At 37.5% G+C, this 21,503-nt stretch overlaps 1 protein-coding gene across 2 annotated transcripts in view; it reads right to left on the bottom strand.

Annotated features, from left to right (window-relative positions):
- Positions 1–5,198: 5,198 nt before the first annotated feature.
- TUBGCP3 (tubulin gamma complex component 3) overlaps positions 5,199–21,503 on the bottom strand; it is a 78,052-nt gene continuing 61,747 nt past the window's right edge. Inside the window, exons 18-22 of one of the 2 annotated variants that reach the window (XM_081326606.1) lie at positions 19,238–19,326; positions 18,957–19,088; positions 18,596–18,736; positions 13,375–13,491; positions 5,199–6,190 (exon numbers count right to left, since the gene is read on the bottom strand). In XM_081326606.1, the coding sequence (XP_081182732.1) occupies positions 6,182–6,190; positions 13,375–13,491; positions 18,596–18,736; positions 18,957–19,088; positions 19,238–19,326 (488 nt within the window). In that variant the 3' untranslated portion in view covers positions 5,199–6,181. Of the gene's footprint in view, positions 6,364–13,374; positions 13,492–18,595; positions 18,737–18,956; positions 19,089–19,237; positions 19,327–21,503 lie in introns of both variants that reach the window. The other variant, XM_081326605.1, reaches the window with a different exon arrangement.

The raw sequence follows: 21,503 nt of genomic DNA, 5'->3' as shown, positions 1-21,503 counted from the left end.
TGCTAGCTTCCTGCATGCTTCCAATCAACAGATGTGATATTTTATATTAAGTGAATACAATAATCATGCAAGCTCTGTTTATATTCTGTGTAACTTCTCAACTCAAACCTTCTCCATTTGTTAATTCTATTGAAGGATGTAGTACAATCCTGAGAAGTAAATGTAATTTTTTTAGATACTTGCAACATTAAATGAGAAAAGCAGGACTAAAATCATTGGAAGATATTTAAAGATTTTTCCATTTCAATAGAAATCAAGTGTAAATTTAAGCATAAATACATTGGTTACCGGTTGTCCTCTGGGTGAGATTTAAGGTGCTGGTTCTTACCTATAAAGCCCTACATGGCTTAGGCCCGGGATATTTGCAGGACCGTCTGCTGCCAGGAACGACCTCCCATCGCCCGGTGCGCTCACACAGGGAGGGCCTCTTCAGGGTGCCGTCGGCTAGACAATGTTGGCTGGCGGCCCCCAGGGGGAGGGCCTTCTCTGTGGGAGCGCCGGCCCTGTGGAATCAACTTCCCCTTGAGCTCCGGATGGCCCCGGATCTCCGGTCCTTTCGTCGCGGCCTTAAAACATTTCTCTTCCATCAGGCTGACCTGGACTGATGATAGGGATTTTTAAATAGAATATTTTTAATATTTTATCATTTTATCATTGGGGCTTGTTAGTTTAATTTTTTTTTTTTTAACTTTTGTATTATTGTGTTTTAGGGACGCGGTGGCTCAGTGGGTTAGGACGCTGAGCTTGTCGATCAGAAGGTCGGCAGTTTGGCGGGTCGAATCCCGAGTGCCGTGTAACAGAGTGAGCGCCTGTTACTCGTCCCAGCTTCTGCCCACCTAGCAGTTCGAAAGCACGTAAAAATGCAAGTAGAAAAATAGGGACCGCTACGGTGGGAAGGTAACAGCGTTCCGTGCGCCTTTGGCGTCTAGTCATGCCGGCCACATGACCACGGAGACGTCCTCGGACAAGCGCTGGCTCTTCGGCTTTGAAACGGAGATGAGCACCGGCCCCTAGAGTCGGAAACGACTAGCACGCATGTGCGGGGGAACCTTTACCTTTACCTTTACCTTTATTATTGTGTTTTATTGTTGTTAGCCACCCTGAGTCCTTCGGGAGATAGGGCGGCATATAAGTCCCAAAAATAAATAAATAAATAAATTTAAAAATGTAGAATTTGTAAGGATCCAAAATCCAACAATCTCTTGATCCTTGTTTATATACAATTTGTTTTAATATCAAAATATTTAATGATGTACTGTCAAACGAAACGTAAAAGAGGAGTTACTTCTTATAATAAATTGTGCATGGTACATATGTTAAATGGTAAAGTGTGCATGGTAAATTTATTATAATAAATTGTGCATGGGAAAATGGACATTTGTTTATAGGAGGCCCTTGTGAACTCTTTCTTAGAATACCACAATTGTTCAACCTTATTGGCACTGCAGTGATTACATTACAATTCATTATGCATGCTGGCTTAAGCTTTGGCTCAAACTTTGGAATAAGCTTCTGAGCTTCCTAATGCTCACATAACAACTGAATGAGCATCAGAATTCTGATTCTCTTCCCTTCCCCTACTCTTTTCAAATTATAAAAGACTTTGCAGCTAAAGAATTAAATCTTAGAAAAATTCAGTAAAACCAGTCCTATAGAAGAGAGCATTAATTCTTTCCAAATGACATGTTTTTTGGCCTCAGATTATAAAAGAAGCATGTCCTTATAGCATTTCTCAGGTAAGGCTACAGAAGTAATTATGGTGTTTTGCTGGAGGAACTATTGATTTAATTTAGTAATGAAGCTGTTATTGTTGTAGAGATAACTAGTAAAGTTTACTTTTAAATTATATGCTACTTTAATGCTACTATTCAGGGTCCAAGCTTTTAAAATATTCTTGGAAGCAGAAACATTTGAATGAGTACCACAGTGACTGATTTTGGGAGAAGAAACAGCTTGGGGGGGGTGAATCTTAAAATAAGCTTCATTCCTCAATCACTGACTACAATTGGGACCGTTAGCTTCACTAAGCAACCTGGAAAACACTACTTAACCAGGCACCCAACTTATGACATTTCTAGTTGCGGTTATGAAGCAAATCACCCACAATTATTAAGCTCAATGTCACATGAGCATGACTTGTCTTAAGACTTCCAACTTCTGCTTTGACTTTACTTGTTGGAAGGTAAATATAATGATCACAAATATAAAGCTGCAAACTCAAGAACTGATCTTTTTCACCACTGTTGTATCTTTGAACAGTTGCTGAATGAGCAGTCAGTAAGCAAGGATGACCTGTACTATTTTTCATAGCTGTATTTAATAACAAAGAACTGATACCATGCGGCACATTGCTTTACATCAGCAGTCCCCAATCTTTCCAGCTTGACGGATCGGCGGGGGGAGAGGGGATGGTTCCGTGTGAGCATCGTGCGCCAGCACCCACTGCTCACAAAAATGGAGCTTTGCAAACCAATGTCTGCCGCTCATGTAAATGAAGCTTTGTGCACCAGTGTCTGGCATTTGCGCAAATGGAGCTTCATGCACCAGTGCCGGGCAACTACCGCTCATGCAAATGGAGCTTTGGCACGAGGACCAGCATCTGCTATTTGCACAAATGGAGCTTTGTGTGTGAACATCAGCACCCAACCCTTTTACAAATGGTACTTCACACACTTGAGTGCCTACCACTCAGGCAAGTGGAGCTGCGCACACATGTTTTCCCATCACTTGCGTAGCCCGGTTCTGAACAGGCCTTGGCCCATATTGGGCCACGGTCCAGGGTTTGGGGACCACTGCTTTACATGAAGTGAATCAGATGAGTGATCTGACTTTAAATGCTTAAATGCATCAGCAAGTTTTCTACCAAAATGTTTCATGAATTACAGCGCAGTTATGATGGGTCACTGTTACATTATGGAAAATATGATCTACTATTCTGTGTCATCTATTATGTCCGTTTAGGTATTCAGGATAAAAAAAGAGCAAAGGCTGCAGATCTTAAAGAACTACTAAAGCACATCATTATTGCCTGTGTAGCCGTTTCTGGTTTAATCTTAGCAGTGATAGTCCTTGTGCACATATACAATTCATTGTTTGTGAAGAAGCAGTAAGTTATTGTTTCATTCTCTTCTCCCCTCCTATCACTGTAATTCTATATCATAACAACTCCCATCCTAATCCTTACCATTTATATATTTTAACATAGATATAACATGTTGGGGTCAAACTGATACAGTAGTAGAGATTGCCAATCAAATGCTACTCAGCCATCTAAGAATTGGATGTTGAGGTAGAATATCCTGTAGAAGGAGGACATCCCAGTTCAGCCATGATGCTCCCTTCTAGGACCTTGAGCCTTGTCTCTTGGCCTAAACTTCATGATGTTTAAAAACCTGTTTTAGTCTTGTGAGAAGTGGGAAGTAGAAATATGTATTTGGTATGGGCTTATTGAATGTTTATCCATCCACAATATAATTCTTGCATGTCAAATGCAGTCTTCAAAATACCATTCTATCGGCTAGGAATCCTTCAGATGCAACAATCCCCTCTCCCTTATGGCTGATAATGAAATTATCAGTAAGAAAAATGGCAGCTTGATTAAAGCTTACCTCCCTTTCTTGGAAAAGATGGAAGGAAAAATAATGTTTCATCATTTGTAATGTATTCAACATTGGTCTTTTAGCTGAGATTGTCCCCAAGTTATTATTTGACATTAAGAATTATTTATAGATAAGTTTTGTTTAAAATTATTCCTTTATCATTTTAGGAAACCAATTATAGCAAATGCTAACACTGAAAAGAAGGAAGAATCTGACAAGAAAAAAGAAATTGTCAAAAATAAGGAATCAAACAAACATGAAGAATCTGAAAAAATTGAGGAACCAGAAACAAATGATAGGATACCACTGGAACCAAAAACATCACTCTACAATGCTATTGACATAGAAAATCACAACAATAACTGTTCACCACCAGCAATTTTTCTTTCAACACATGGTGAGCATGTTACAAAGCCTTTAGAGATTCAGTCTGTTTCCTCCCCTAGCTGCCCAGCAAAACAAACAGAATTAATTCCCTTTGTTGAATCATTAGAGGAATCACCTAATTATAGTACACATAAGAATTTCAAACTACAATCTAAACCTTTCAAATTGAATAGCACTTCCTATAATAGTCTAGAACAATATAATACACCCAGGAATCAGGACTATGAAACTTATCAAGAGAAAGATAGCACTTCTCACAGAAAAAAAACAGATCGTCATGTATCCTCCAGGAGTAGTCCAAAATCCACACAACCCAAAAGAGCACACACCGCTTACTTATCTAAGCATCAATATTACGAGAGTTTAAATTGGGTTCATGATCCTTCATCAAATAATTTCATTGCTCTAAATACAAACAGAAATTTTAATGAATCAAAAATATCCCAGTTTGATGGTACAGAGTGCACATGTTTTCAGCATCACAAATATGGTTCTGGTACAGATTCGTACTCTGACTAGAAAAACAAGTGAATAGCAAGGAGTTATTTATTCTATTTAACCAATGTCCAGAAGCATTTAGTCCAAATGTTTTTACCAACAGTAATCATGATGAAACCCTATAGTATGCTGATCAATCATACTGAAATCATGCTTAGGAATAATAAAATTAGATTTGATACTTTTTTGAGTTGTACGAGTTGCTAATCCAGCTTCTTGGATTCGCCCAATTAAAGCACAAGTTAATTTAATTATAATATTTGCTCAAATTCTTTATATGGCACTTTTCAAATTCCTAATTTGAAAAAGTGGGCCAAACTAGTATAATGCACTCTGCAATGACAAATACATTTTGGCGATATGTAAGCCAGAGCAAAACTGCACATATATTGAATGTTTTGGGAAAATTGAAACACTGTTAAAATGAAAGATGGTTAATGACACATCTGATACATGTGAACTGGAAAAGAACTGGAAATATAGGGAAGAATACGAAGATTTGTGTTTTTGATTTTTTTTCCATTTAAAAATACCCACACTGAATAAAACAAATTCAGGAAAAAAAATTCAGAGAATCAAAAATAATAAAGAGATATCCTTGGCTCCGTAGCCTGTGATACTGAACTTGGCTCAGCTAGGAAACCTAGATGGAGACATCAACATGAACTGACTTTGGAGTCAGGCATTCCCATTTTTGAGAGATATTATGTATTCTGAAAAGCTATTAGGCAAGATAAAGAAAAGAAGGGCCTATATACATTCAAAAACTAATTTTATTATATAATTATTTTTAAAAAAACAGGCACTTTTCCAGTTAGAAGAAACAAATAAAGTGTTTGAAAGATATTTGTGTTTATTTTCTAAGACTTTACCTGTGAATATAACAAATGGATAATTGAATGACTTGATATATAGTGGCTTCTTTACAAAAGTGTTTCCCTGTAATATTTGGACAGCAATATATAAATATTTACAATGAAAAAATAGGCAAGGAAAGAGAAATAAGTAATCTTCAATATCCAAATTAATTTTGAATACATCCGATTTGAACACAAAATACTTCATTCACATCTATTTCATATTTACAAGTTTAATTACTTGACAGCACTGAATTCTTTAGGATATTTGTGCGTGTTAAGTTTCTAATAGTTTCTGTATAAGCAATTAAAAATTTTCTGGAAAAATAAATCATTGCTTTGAAAACGCTGAAAATATTAATGTAAGTAATTTATGTGACATATTTTTCCCACAATACAATACTAAAAAAACAACAACCTCCAAACAAACAAAAAAAACACCTTTGATACATATTTTTGACCAGCAGCAAATTTTCACAAAACTGGTTTCCAAGTTCAAATGAAAACCTGGGAACAGTGCTTAATATAAGTGGAAATAATATCCTAATGACAAATATAAAATTACAGTGGATAGTTCCTCAGAAGGTCCAAACAAAATATACTGATTTTTCAATACTTAACAAAACTGAAACAATTTAAATCCACTTAGTTGTATCACTTATTAAATACAGAAAGGAAACTTTTGCTTTCTCTACTGGTGTTGCACAACCACATGACTGAAAACAGGTTGTTTGCAAGAATGACAAACACTACTGCATGCCATTTGGTTTCATACTGTCAACCATCACTGCCACATCCAACAACAGTTACACTTTGAGTGATCCAGGTGAGTGATCCTGGTTATGTTTGCTGCAGAAAAAAAATCATATGTGTGAATTACGCCGCCCTCTAGTGCCCAAAGATAGCCGAAGCCTCGGTTCTCTGGCTTTATAATGTTCATTGAAGTCCAATCTAAAGCTAAAAAATCGGAGGCTTTCGTCAGAACTGGTGGTCAGGAGCACCAAGAACTGCTGTACAATGCCCTGAAAGGAAAAGGGGGAAAAATCAGAAGAAATTGATAATTTTAATGCAACAGTAGTAGTAAATGTATAACTTTTCAAATAACAGCCTTGCACTGAGTGCCAGGTTAACAGTCACATTTCAAAGTATTTAAGCTCATTACAAAAATCATAAAAACCAAGTTCATTTTAAATTATTTAATAAAAGCTCATCCAATTTACTCATGAAAAACCAACTATACTGTTCTCTCCTCCACCCAATCATATTACCACAGATCCATCTAAAGAAATAAGAAAAACAAAACTTTCCAAGTTAAGAAAGGAATTGGTGATAGCTGTAAAACTAACAGCTCCTTTAGACAAATCCCTGGCTAAGGGGATTCGGCTTTAATTTTTGAACTGAGAAAGAAAGTAAAAAAAGGAAAATCAGTGAAGAGGTCATGCAACATGTGGTGACAACCAGAGGGAGTTTTTGAGCTGTTACACTAGATGCTAGCAACCCAAAAGAAGAGCTCAGTGGAAAACAGAATAATTGAACAATTTGTAAGAGAAAACTTGTTGGAGAGGCTATAATTGGAAAGGACAGGGACAGAAAACATGTCCGTGACATGAGACCTAACAGTTATGGAAGTCATACCTTGGAGAATGACCAAGGCAGCTGGAAAGTGAAGAGAGAAGCTTCCTTTCTCACAGTGAGGGCAAAAGTGATGAGGCTTTTCACTAAACAAGCAACACTGCTGTAAAGTGTACTGAAAGTGGGGTGGAGAAGTGAGAGAGGGAAATATTTAGAATATCCAAAGCAGAACCAGCATAGCCACAGCCAGTCAGATTACTTCAACAATAACAGAGAAGTTGAATGAGCCAGAGGATGAAAGGGAAGTGTTTCAATTAGAAGCAGAACATCCTATTAAAATCACTCCTAAAGACTTTACCTCATATTTTCTTGAACAGTACTGAAAGAGCTAAGAGAAAGTTCAAAAAGAGGAATTTCTGAAATGGATTCCAAGAGAAGTTAGCAGAAATCTGTTAAGACATTTGAAAGGAACAAGTCGACTCTTCAATATTCAAATGATTATTTTATAAACCATTTAAAATGGATTTTATTTTTTTATAGCAACACTTCCCAAACCTAGGTAAACTGCACATTAGGGATTTTTTTAGGTAACAATAGATGAACCTATTACCCAATCACAACAGGCACATTTAAATTGACTTAGTATTTTACCTATATTGGATGAAAAGGACTTTCTCATAAGCAGTTTTGGGTAATGAAAGAGAATGTTAGGGAGGCAGTGCTTTAGAGGAAACATTAACATCTTGCATATAATCTAAGGTTAGAAAACTAATCAACTGTTGAAGGGCTAAGGAGAATTTCTTTTAGAAAATGATGAAATGTGGGCTTAGATCAGGTCTGCTCATAGATGCCTCAGAAGACCTTGTTCTAAAAACTATTTTAAATGGGGTCAAGATAGCGGAATAATTTGTTTTAAATAATAATCCTCTTATTAAATTAATAGGAGGTGAAAGAAAGGTTGAATTATGAGTGTATCTCAAATAAATAAGCCTTAAGAAAAGATATAACCTTTTTGAATAGGGAAAAGGGCCAACACAGTGGCTAAAGTAAAAGGAAGGTAATATAACCAGTTTCTTTAGTGAAGAAAGAAAAAGCCATGTCAAAGCTTACTGTCAGTTAAGAAAAGCTACAATGAAAAGACATCAGAAATGAAAAAGAAATAATTTCTAAATTGAAAATGAGAGTAATTTCAAAAGTATATGATTCATATTACTAATGTTGAAGAATAAATGGTTCCTTGAAAGAAGCAATGAAAGTTGGTCAGAAGCCATTGACTGGTTATAGTAGATACTGCTGTGCTGTTTTTAATAAAGGTGGTTTTCGTTGATTAAAAATAATCCCATGGTTTGATTATTTGCAACATGGAAAAATATGAGAGAACTGCACAAGTGAAAGCTATGGAAGATTCCTTAGTTTATACCCTTCATTATGGTGAGATATATAATGGGATCTGTGTTTTAACCAGAGCTCAGAATAAAAACAATAAAGAAACATAAAATGCAGGAATATAAGCATTTAAGACTGGTTCTGAAATTAATTTAGCTCATCATGATTAACTGCTATGCCATCAAGTCTGTTTTAATCCAGCAACTACATCCATGACTTCTCTTCGGGATGATCTTTCCACCAATCTGGCCCTTTAGACCTTCAAACATTGTCCCACTGCTGCTGTAATCAAATCTATCCACCTTGCTGCTGATCATCTACTCCCCTTTTCTTCTAATTTTCCCAATACAGCCTTCTCCAGAGAACTGAGTCTTCATATAATGTGAAATAATCTGAGACTGGTCATATGTGCGCTTTGAGTGAGAACTCTGGGTTGATTTGGTAGATGATCCATTTGTTCATTTTCTTGGCCACTCTCAGGAGTCTCCTCCAACACCAAAGTTCCAAAGTATCAATATTGTTATCCTGTTTCATCAAAGTCCACTTTCTTTCCATGAAGTATTACAGAGAATAATACCATTGCTATAATTTTGATCTTTGCAATCATAGACACATCAGAGCATCTGAATATCATTTCTAAGGCCTTCAAGCCTTAGAATGTGTTGATGTTACTCTGTGGCATGGTTCTTGATTTCATGTTCCTTTATTATTGATGGCTGATCCTAAAAGGCAAACACTATGCACACCTTCACTGCCAACATTAAGATTGGTTGCTGTACCTGTTGTCATTAGTTTTCTCTATATTTAATTTTAGTTTCATTTTTTTCACTGTGTTCCTTTCTAGAGCTTGCAGATCATTTTCATTTTCATTATCATTGATATACTATGTGTAGATGAAAAACAAATACCTAATGCAGTGGATATAAAAAATCTACCTACCCGTTAAAATGCCAGGATTTTGAGATGTAAAAAAATCAAGATAAATTACTTCAGATTTTTTTCACCTTTAATATAGCCTATAAGCTTTGCAATTCAATTGAAAAACAAACTGAAAACTTTTAGGAGGAAAAAATAAAAATAAAAAACTTACAATAAAATGGTTGCATAAGTGTGCATACCCTTAAACTAATACTCTGTTGAAGCAACTTTTGATTTTATGACAGCGTTCAATCTTTTGGGGTAGGAACCTATCAGCACGGCCTTGGGAATCTTTGCCCGCTCTTCCTTGCAAAAGCGCTCCAAATCTGTCAGATTGCATTTCCTGTGTACAACCCTCTTCAGATCACCCTATGGATTTTTAGTTGGATTCAGGTCTAGGCTTTGGCTGGGCCATACCAAAATTTTGAATTTTTGTTTTGTTGATTTGGAATTATGCTTCAGGTCATTGTCATGTTGAAAGATGAAATTCGTTTTCATTTTCAGCATTTTTAACAGAGGCTTGAAGGTTTTGTGCCAAAATTGACTGATATTTGGAACTTTTCATAATTGCCTTCTACCTTGACTAAAGGTCCAGTTCCAGCTAAAGAAAAGCAGCTGAAATCATAATGCTGCCACCACCATGCTTCAAAAGTGTACATTTGGTGATGTGCAGTGTTGTTTTTGCACCAAACTTATTTTTTGGAATTATGGCCAAAATTTTCAACCTTGGTCTCATCAAACCATTGCACATTTTTCCACGTGTTTTTGTCAGACTTCATATAGGTTTTTGTAAAAGAAAAGGCTTCTGATTTGCCACCCAACCCACAGCCCAAACATATAAGGAATACAGGAGATAGTTGTCAAATGTAGCACACAACCAATACTTGTCAGAAATTCCTGCAGTTCCTTTAATATTGCTGTAGATTTCTTTGCAGCCTCTTGGACCAGTGTGCTTCTTGTTTTTACATCAATTCTGGATGCTGTGCCATCTTTTCTCCACTTATTGATGACTGCCTTCATTGCGTTCCATGGTATATCCAATGCCTGCATTTTTAAAATACCCTTCTCCTGACTGATACCTTCCAGCAATGAGGTACCTTTGATGCACTGTAAGCTCTTTGCAGACTAGGCCTTTTGCTGTGAAAGGCAACTCAGTAAATGTCAGAAAAATTCTACTTGAACAGTTGAATTTTATATGAACTTGATCAGAGTCACTTTAATTGATGGCAGGTGTGTACTGACTACTATTTGACATCAGTTTGAGTGCGATTGGTTAATTCTGAACATCTTTAGCCACATCTCTAGTTATAAGAAGGTATATACACTTATGCAACATTTTATTGTACATTTTTTATTTTTATTTTCTTTCCCTAAAAGATTTCAGTTTGTTTTTCAATTGAATTGTATGGCTTATAGGTTATATTAAAGGTGGAAAAAAAATTCTGAAATGATTTACATCTCAAAACCTGGCATTTTAACGGATGTGTGGACTTTTTATATCCACTGTACTGTATATATAAAAGGTCAGAAATCACTCCCTTTACATTGAAAAATTCACCATGACAACCAGTGCAGTTTTGCAAGTTGTCAGAGGATTTTAAACATGAATTACAAATTGAAACAAGCCAACTGAATCTCTGAGATTCGATGGAATTTTAAAAACTACGATATAGATTTATCTGACACAAAGCTCAAATGACTGGCATGACAATTTACAATGGTTTGCCAACGATGAAGCACCCCAGGAATCCACGTGTATTTCACTTTTTTATCTGATGTTTGGAAGGAAAGTGGTGAGCTATGAAATAGTTGGCAAGATTGATTCAAAAAGCCAAAAGCAAATATAGTCTAGGATATTTTTAAAATCATGGCTATGAGTTTGGTGGGAAAATATATCACCTGATCAAAAGTTCAGTCTTATGGAATTCCAGACAGAAGTGATTTTATTGGTTTCCCTCAAAGTCCACAAAATGAAGATTGCATGAAAGAGATATTGAAAGAACAGCAATTTGGGTCGTTACTGATCTACTGAGATTTGATCACACTAAATCATTATTGCAGGAGCTGTGCTAGCTTCCAGTTAGCTTTCAGGTGCAGTTGAAGATGCTGGCTATCATTTTAAGCCTTACAGGGCTCAGGAGCTAAATATCTATATGACTACCTGCCTGGATGGAATGCTATCTTCAGGAATTCTAGCCTTCTTAATGCTGTGATGTCCTAAATCCTTTGGAACAACAACAACAGATATCTAAGCCATCTTTTCTTCCTACAGTTAAAAAGAGCTGTAAAAGTATGGCTCTTCAAAAAGCCATTTGGGGACAAAACCATGCTGCTCTGAAAGGGGGTGTGAATCAGACTGTTTGGTTATATTTATATTAATTGATTTTTTCCCCCTAATCTTCTGTATCAATATTGTTAGCTATTTAGAATCCTGAAATGTAGCTGAAATAATTAACAGAGTAGTTTACTAAAGTAAGGATTGACAGAAGGTACATTCTGAAATTAAGGAAATCTGTTTTAAGCCATTTTAACTTAATAAAAGTTAATACAGTTTTTTCTTTGGGTATTGACAACAGTGCTGTTATTCATCCTGCCACGTTTCTCATTCATTCATCTTTATTCATATTATATGAATGTGGGTATATATGATTGTATGTGTAGCATCTGTGTGTGTACGCATGCACACACAAACATAAATATATTAACCAATCTAGGGATTATCTCTAAAGTATCTTTTGGTTTATTGTTTACTGATTTTGAAATTCTTCCACACATACATGCAACTCTCAAAATTGTGATTTAAATTAAATTAAATTGTAATTTAATTTTAAAGAAAGAAAAACAAGGACTTCCATAAAAGAGAGAATAGATATGTGTATATTAAATACCTAAATTTCCCCTTCTATCATATTAAAAATTATATTTTTGTACCAACATCAAGCTCTGGAGGCCTCATTCAAAGTTCTCAGTGAGTGACACACAGCCCTTTGCATTAAAGAGGTGCACTGTTTGTCAGCCAGCCACATATGCACACCAATTCTACTCACTTTATTCCCCAGTTTCCTCCCAATGTATTTGAGGGGTGCTGGGATGGAATGAAAAACAACACTTTGCTACTTCCCAGAGAACTGCTTATAGATTGCTGGCTTCTAGTGGGAGAAATCCCACACGCTCTAAACTGAACCTACCTCTTATTCAAGCAATTCTGCTCATGTTTCCTGCTGCAAATCAGCAGTCTTGAATAGGGTCACAAAAAGGAGCAGCATGCAACAAGGTTTCTTCCCTTTTCTAGCACCTTCATGGAGATTCCTTATTTTCTACTATGATAGCAGTGGAAATCAGTTATTCAACTAACTCAAACATGGAGAGGATATTTTTGTACTAGTTGACTGACCAACTAACCCAGGGGTGTTAAACTGCTGACCCGCGGGCCGGACGCATCACAAGGAAACCATGCCCACCCAATTGCCAGTAATGGGAAAAAAGTTCCAATACATCGCGTGATGTCATGTGATGTTGCGAGTTTGACATGTTTGATCTAACCAAAAGGAGCAGACTGCTGGTTTCTCACTATCATTAGAAGCCAGAAAGCTGAGAAACTGTTTTCTCTGGGCAATTGGACATGGCGGCAGAAGCAGCTAAGGGTTCTTCTGATGCAGCTTATTCCTATTTTACAGCAATCTTTGAAAATTCCTCTCTTAAGCATTAACTGGAAACTGATAATCTCTAAGGCACAGGTAAACATTTAATGTCTATCAATTACAACTGGAACAGTTGTATAGTTTTTAATGTAGACAAGCAATTAAAGTAATATCAGTTAATTCAATAAAATTAGTGCCATGGTTGTGACATTTATTGCAGGAAAACACTTCTATTACGGTATAGTATTGTCTATCTATAGCAGAAATAATCTGATGGAAATCCATAACGTAATGAGTTATGTAAGCAGTCATATATATTGACAATGTTTGTGATGTCTTTGCTTACTCTTCTAAAAATACGTCCTGTTTACCAAGTTTAGCAATCATAATGGAATCATATAGCATGAAGAGTTTAAAATGGTCTGAATAATGCTGCATTAAAATATTATTTATTTTAGACAAAGATACTTAGTACTAATCCATTCATATCAATGTTCTTAATTTAAACAAAAATACCTGATAGAAATGAGTAAGTAGTCGCAGCTGTGAGCACATTTTCGGTATTGAAACTTCAAATTCTTTCATTCTTTTCATCTCTTCTTCTTGTTCTGAAGCTGTTACTCCCCATTCACCCTTGAGAATGCAATTTTTTTAAAATGGGGTGGTAAATCAATAGGTGCACATTTATTCATTTGTCTCCTTTGTTACACAAAGGAGTACACTGATTTTTTTAGATTAATTACTATGGAACAAAGTCATAAATTTGGTTGATGGTTTCTGAACCCTCGAGGACATAAAATCAGTAGAAATTCTCTGGAAATGGTTTAACAATCATGAACTAAAAACACCAGATACATATTTTTGTCAAAGGACTGATAAAACTACATGAATGTTATTGTGGGAAATTAAGAATTAAAATTCTAGTGCAATGTCGCTTGGAGTATCCAATATAGTAATTTGCATTTAATTTATAAAGGAATATAAGATGGTCAGTATATAGCATATTTTTCTAAATTCTAATGAATATAATGGATTTATTTCTGAGTAGCATACATACATACATACAGTAAGGGAAAAATTGTTTGATCCCCTGCTGATTTTGTATGTTTGCCCTCTGACAAAGAAATGATCAGTCTATAATTTTAATGGTAGGTTTATTTTAACAGTGAGAGACAGAATAACAACAAAAAAATCTAGAAAAACGCATTTCAAAAAGTTATAAATTGATTTGCATTTTAATGAGTGACATAAGCATTTGACCCCTTTGTAAAACATGACTTAGTACTCAGTGAAAAAAACCCTTGTTGGCAATCATAGAGGTCAGACGTTTCTTGTAGTTGGCCACCAGGTTTGCACACATCTCAGGAGGGATTTTGTCCCACTTCTCTTTGCAGATCTTCTCCAAGTCATTAAGGTTTCGAGGCTGATGTTTGGCAGCTCGAACCTTCAGCTCCCTCCACAGATTTTCTATGGGATTAAGGTCTGGAGAATGGCTAGGCCTCTCCAGGACCTTAATGTGCTTCTTCTTGAGCCATTCCTTTGTTGCTTTGGCCATGTGTTTTGGGTCATTGCTATGCTGGAATACCCATCCATGACCCATTTTCAATGCCCTGGCTGAGAGAAGGAGGTTCTCAACCAAGATTTGACGGTACATGGCCCTGTCCAAGGTCCCTTTGATGCGGTGAAGTTGTCCTGTCCCCTTAGCAGAAAAACACCCCCAAAGCATAACGTCTCCACCTCCATGTTTGACGGTGGGGAGGGTGCTCTTGGGGTCTTAAGCAGCATTCCTCCTCCTCCTCCTAACATGGCGAGTTGAGTTGATTCCAAAGAGCTCGATTTTGGTAACATCAGACCACAACACTTTCACCCAGTTCTCCTCTGAATCATTCAGATATTCATTGGCAAATTTCAGATGGGCCTGTACATGTACATTCTTGAGCAGGGGGATCTTGCAGGCGCTGCAAGATTTCAGTCCTTCACGGCCTAGTGTTTATCGTTTTCTTGGTGACTATGGTCCCAGCTGCCTTGAGATCATTGACAAAATCCTCCCGTGTAGTTCTGGGCTGATTCCTCACCGTTCTCATGATCACTGAAACTCCACGACGTGAGATCTTGTATGGAGCCCCAGACCAAGGGAGATTGACAGTTATTTTGTGTTTCTTTCATTTGCGAATAATCGCACCAACTGTTGTCACCTTCTCACCAAGCTGCCTTGTGTAGGTCTACAATCTTGTCCCTGACATCCCTGGACAGCTCTTTGGTCTTGGCCATGGTGGAGAGTTTGGAATCTGATTTATTGATTGCTTCTGTGAACAGGTATCTTTTATACAGGTAAGAAGCAGATTAGGAGCATTCCCTTTAAGAGAGTGCTCCTAATCTCATCTTGTTACCTGTATAAAAAACACCTAGGAGCCATAAATCTTGCTGATTGATAGGGGATCAAATACTTATTTCACTCATTACAATGCAAATTGATTTATAACTTTTTTGAAATGTGTTTTTCTGGATTTTTTGTTATTATTCTGTCTCTCACTGTTAAAATAAACCTACCAATAAAATTATACAGGGAGTGCAGAATTATTAGGCAAGTTGTATTTTTGAGGATTAATTTTATTATTGAACAACAACCATGTTCTCAATGAACCCAAAAAACTCATTAATATCAAAGCTGAATATTTTTGGAAGTACCGTATATACTTGAGTATAAGCCGAATTTTTCAGCCCACTTTTTGGGCTGAAAAATTCCACTTCGGCTTATACTCCAGTCAACAAAAAAACTTACCGAGGACTTGTGCGCGGCCGAGGCTTTGGTGCTTCCGGGATCGCGCGCACCTCTCCCAAGCCACCGCCGTCCGAGACCTGCAGGTCTCCGTTCCTCCGCGCCCTGCCTGCCTGCTTCTTTCAGCTGTCTGCCCATCAGCTGTCCATAGGGATGCTGCAAAGCTCTCCTTCTCTAGGCCTTGGACTCCCTCCTGGCTGAAGAGTAGATGAACCAAGCCAGCAAGGAGACAAAATGTTTCTGCAGCTGTTTTTCCTCTGAAGGTTTTTTTTTTTTTTTTTTTTAAAGTAATCTCCGAAGGTTATGCCAGAAAATGGAGGACGCTGGGTCTTTGCAAGCTTTAGCTGTCCGCCTGGCTGCCTGAAGGCCGCCCTTTTCAGGCAGTCTGACAGACAGCTAAAACTTGCAAAGACCCAGCGTCCTCCATTTTCTGGCACAACTTTTAGGGATTTATTATTATTATTCCTACTACTACTATTACTACTACTACTACTTCAGGAGTAAAAAGTTGCAGAAAAAAATTCTCTCCTTACTAGCTTAGTTCCTCTACTCTTCCATCTGGAGCCAAGGTAAGATTTTAAAAAGGGATATTGGTTGGAAGGCAGAGGGAGAGTTTAGTTTTAGCATCTAAAAAAAAGGGGGGGGGGAAATCAGCGAGTACATCCCAACCAGCTTTTTATGTTTTTGTTATTGAAGAAATATGGGGGAGGGGGAGGGGTTCTGGGGTGGGTTGGGGAGGGGATAATATTGTAACTTCAATAAAAATTTTCAATAAAAAAAAAGAAATATGGCTTTCTGGGGGAAGGTGGGGAGGGCGTTAAGGAAGGAAAGGGTTTTTGGAAGCTCGTCCTGAAGCTGCCTTTTGTGCAAGGGGCCTTTTCTCAAAGCCTAGAGAGGCAGCTTTGTTGCCTCCCCGTAGACAGCTGATGGGCGAACACCAAAAGCTCCAAAAGGCTAGGGAACTAGTCCCAGAACACCTTGGTAGGAGGAAGGGCAGAGGCAGAATTGGGAAAGAGGTAAGACAGGGTTTTCCTTCCCAGATGTTTCTCTTTGGCAAGACAGCCAGCTGTGCTGAAGCCCAGTATCTGGGGGTGGGGGAGACCTGAGGCAGGCGGGCTGGTGCTTGCATTAGGCCTCCCAGGATCCCAGAGGCTTGCAGAGCGCGGATCCAGCCTCCGAGGCATGCAGAACGGCGGATCAGCTTATACTCGAGTCAACAACTTTTCCCAGTTTTTGGGGGTGAAATTGGGGGTCTCGGCTTATACTCGAGTCGGCTTATACTCAAGTATATACGGTAGTTTTTAGTTTGTTTTTAGTTATAGCTATTTTAGGGGGATATCTGTGTGTGCAGGTGACTATTACTGTGCATAATTATTAGGCAACTTAACAAAAAACAAATATATACCCATTTCAATTATTTATTTTTACCAGTGAAACCAATATAACATCTCAACATTCACAAATATACATTTCTGACATTCAAAAACATAACAAAAACAAATCAGTGACCAATATAGCCACCTTTCTTTGCAAGGACACTCAAAAGCCTGCCATCCATGGATTCTGTCAGTGTTTTGATCTGTTCACCATCAACATTGCGTGCAGCAGCAACCACAGCCTCCCAGACACTGTTCAGAGAGGTGTACTGTTTTCCCTCCTTGTAAATCTCACATTTGATGATGGACCACAGGTTCTCAATGGGGTTCAGATCAGGTGAACAAGGAGGCCATGCCATTAGATTTCCTTCTTTTATACCCTTTCTTGCCAGCCACGCTGTGGAGTACTTGGACGCGTGTGATGGAGCATTGTCCTGCATGAAAATCATGTTTTTCTTGAAGGATGCAGACTTCTTCCTGTACCACTGCTTGAAGAAGGTGTCTTCCAGAAACTGGCAGTAGGACTGGGAGTTGAGCTTGACTCCATCCTCAACCCGAAAAGGTCCCACAAGCTCATCTTTGATGATACCAGCCCAAACCAGTACTCCACCTCCACCTTGCTGGCGTCTGAGTCGGACTGGAGCTCTCTGCCCTTTACCAATCCAGCCACGGGCCCATCCATCTGGCCCATCAAGACTCACTCTCATTTCATCAGTCCATAAAACCTTAGAAAAATCAGTCTTGAGATATTTCTTGGCCCAGTCTTGACGTTTCAGCTTGTGTGTCTTGTTCAGTGGTGGTCGTCTTTCAGCCTTTCTTACCTTGGCCATGTCTCTGAGTATTGCACACCTTGTGCTTTTGGGCACTCCAGTGATGTTGCAGCTCTGAAATATGGCCAAACTGGTGGCAAGTGGCATCTTGGCAGCTGCACGCTTGACTTTTCTCAGTTCATGGGCAGTTATTTTGCGCCTTGGTTTCTCCACACGCTTCTTGCGACCCTGTTGACTATTTTGAATGAAACGCTTGATTGTTCGATGATCACGCTTCAGAAGCTTTGCAATTTTAAGAGTGCTGCATCCCTCTGCAAGATATCTCACTATTTTTGACTTTTCTGAGCCTGTCAAGTCCTTCTTTTGACCCATTTTGCCAAAGGAAAGGAAGTTGCCTAATAATTATGCACACCTGATACAGGGTGTTGATGTCATTAGACCACACCCCTTCTCATTACAGAGATGCACATCACCTAATATGCTTAATTGGTAGTAGGCTTTCGAGCCTATACAGCTTGGAGTAAGACAACATGCATAAAGAGGATGATGTGGTCAAAATACTCATTTGCCTAATAATTCTGCACTCCCTGTAGATTGATCATTTCTTTGTCAGTGGGCAGACATACAAAATCAGCAGATCAAATAGTTTTTCCCCTCACTGTACATACATACATACAATTGCATCTTTCTGCACTGTGTTTCTACTTTTTGTTCATTACTTTTCAGGAAAAAGAACACAGGAAGTTTGTTTTATTTGAGTTATCATTAAAATACAACCAGATGCCATAGAATGCCATAGAAAGAAGCTATACCTCAAGTTCTCGCTCCTTTTTCTTTTCTTCAAACTGCAAGCGTAGCTGCAATTCCTCTAAGGCGGCTCGGTACATTGCGTCTTGCACATTTTGAAATTCAAGAATCTGATCAAAAACGGCTCGAAGCTGGTTGAGAAGCATCTATAAGAAATTGTGAAATGTAAAAATAAGATCCTACATCCACAAGTATTACATTTAGTGCAAACATAAGATTCAACCAAAGTGTGTAATTCTAAGCTCTCTTATTATGGAACAGCGGGATTTCACTTCTGAATATTATACTGCACACATTACTAAATGAAAAAAGGGGCAATGATTACAATCATTACAGAAATAATGTTTAAATAGAGAAAAGGCTTACTCTTGAATCAGTGTCCAGCAAACAGCGAGATATGATAGTATCTAGAAAGACTTCATGAGCTGCAATGATGTGATCTAAGTCCTGAGCTTGTTGGACCTTGTTCCATAGTTCATCCCATGAACATTCCAGGACCTAAGGCATAATTTTAAGTATTTAGTATATTGATGCTCTTCCTTCAGAAACTCTTTATTTAGCACTCTTTACTCTATACGGCACTACACACATTTCTTCTCCTCAAAACAAAAACAAAATAGACTACAAAACGGTTGGTTGACGGGTACCTCAAATGTAATATAATACTGCATTTGATGAATGAAATGGACCATTTCTGATGCCAAAACATGACACTGATGCAGCACTCCAGAAAGCTCTGTAAGAAAATCAAAATATTTGTATATTAAAAATTAGAAGGGATTGATTCATCTAACATTTTTTTAAAAATACAACAGGTTGATAACCTGCACCTTTTCTGAAAGGAATAAAATATAACAACTGATCAAAGATACTTAAAGAAAAATCATAATATACTATATTTATACTATATTTTTAATCCAATAAATTGAAACTATAAATTCTAATAGCTAACACTGTTTCCAGTTAATAATATGACAAGCAGAGTCAAGTGAGAAACCAAAGTTAACTGTATACATTCCATATAATAAATGAAGCAATGCTGCTTTTTACTAAGATACTTGGTTCATTTAACTTAGTCCTGTAAGCCTGGCAGCACCTCTTCATACTTTTTTCTAACTCCACATGTAGATTGAACTTGGCATCTTCAAAATATAAAGCTCTGGCTCTACCACTGAGCTACAACCATCTCCCAAATTGTTAGCAAGAACGTGGAAAAGAAAATATTTCAAATGGCAGAACAACAAAAACCAAAAGAAATGGTTCCTGAGAATTAGGGATGGATGAATCTGTTAATCCCCAGCTCTGCTTTTTCATTTCACTGCAGCTTATTTTAAAAAGGTGGTACAGAACAATAAAAGTTATATTGCCTTTCATTAAAGGAATGAGAAATATTGCCTAATAAACCTATTATTTTAGAGGAATGTTCATGCTTGGCCAGGGAAAATACTCTAACTCATGAGACACCTTCTTTGCTTATTAACAAAAGAAAGGTGACCTTCCTATTAGGTGGATTGACAAGTGGTTTCCAGTAGCCACTATGCTCAACGCAGGATGGGAGAGACTTATCCTCAGAGATTATAATACTCTTTTGGGAGAGAGCTTTGCTGAAATGTTTAGGCCAAACTTTGTGAGGAAAGGAGATAAGGCTTTCTCAGTCAAGGGTACTCAAATGTGGAACAAGCTTCAAAAGAAGATAAAGCCATGCCAAAGCTTTCCTTTTGCATACTAGATGTCAAAGCCTACTTGGTTGCCATAGCCCACCTGTGACAGAGAAAGGTTAAAGAATTACTACCCTGTAGCTATTCCTTTCTATACAAAAAATGTTTTATAGTACTTGAGATGCACAAAAAACAAAAGCCACAACATCTAGTATAAAAGGAATCATACCAGGAATACAATACGCTGAAACAATGCAAGAAAGTATTGCCAGAAGCAGAATAATTTTCAGCATTCTTACTGAATTAAGACCATTAAAGTTCTTGAAGCAAAGGGCAGACAGAAATGTGAATACCGTACTATGGCAGAAAACACTAAAAAATAAAAAAAAATCATTTCAGACCCACAACCTATGATTCAGGGCTTGTATTCTGAACGGTTACAGCAGCCTTCCTATTGTCCCCCTAGTGCAGGGGTAGGCAACTTCAGCTCTTTTATGACTCATGGACTTCCAGAATTTCTGGGAGTTGAAGTCCATGAGTCATAAAAGAGCCGAGGTTGCCTACCCCTGCCCTAGTGCTTTGATTCCCAGCCAACGTAGCTAAAGAGTTTATTCAGTTACTTGATGGATACCTTTTAACATAGTTGCAATTTAAGGATAAAAAACCCAGGGATCATAATTTCCTAGGTTTACTTAGTTCTGCTTGAACTAATGATTAATATCCAATATATAAAATTTTCAGAAACAATTGAAAATCTTATGATTTGGCAGAGCACTCTCTGAAGACAACTGTTTCTAATGTTTATAAGGTAGCAAGAGTTTGCTTATTACTTACATGATGTAATAGTCTTATATCACAGATAAGACTAAAAACTGTTGAAAATAAAGGAATTGGCAAGTGTGTGAATTACTACTGATATTGTAGCTGAAAAGCATGGATGCCTTCAAATTTAGTTTTTGTAGGGCTACCAAATCTGGATGACCATTTATTGGTAGCAAAGAGACAGAAAATCTAACTTCTTCTGTAGCTCAGGTCTGATAGACGTAGCTTAGTGTTTAAAAGGGAGTGCTTACTGAGCTGATTTTAATCCTTGTTGTAACGCCTGAAAAGGGTTTTGCTCTTCCCTGACCCTGTCTCTTTACTTCATTTCCATCCAGTTTTGTTGCCTTCCTTTTCCATCCTTTTAGTATATTTAAGTTTCAGCCTAAATCAAACCATTATGGATAAAGGCCTCTTAATTGAAGGTTATGAATGG

Source organism: Vipera berus, assembly GCF_964194415.1.
Source record: "Vipera berus genome assembly, chromosome: 4".
Taxonomy (NCBI): Eukaryota; Metazoa; Chordata; class Lepidosauria; order Squamata; family Viperidae; genus Vipera; species Vipera berus.
Note: the sequence above shows the minus strand (reverse complement) of the source record. Positions and strands in the feature narration are given on the sequence as shown.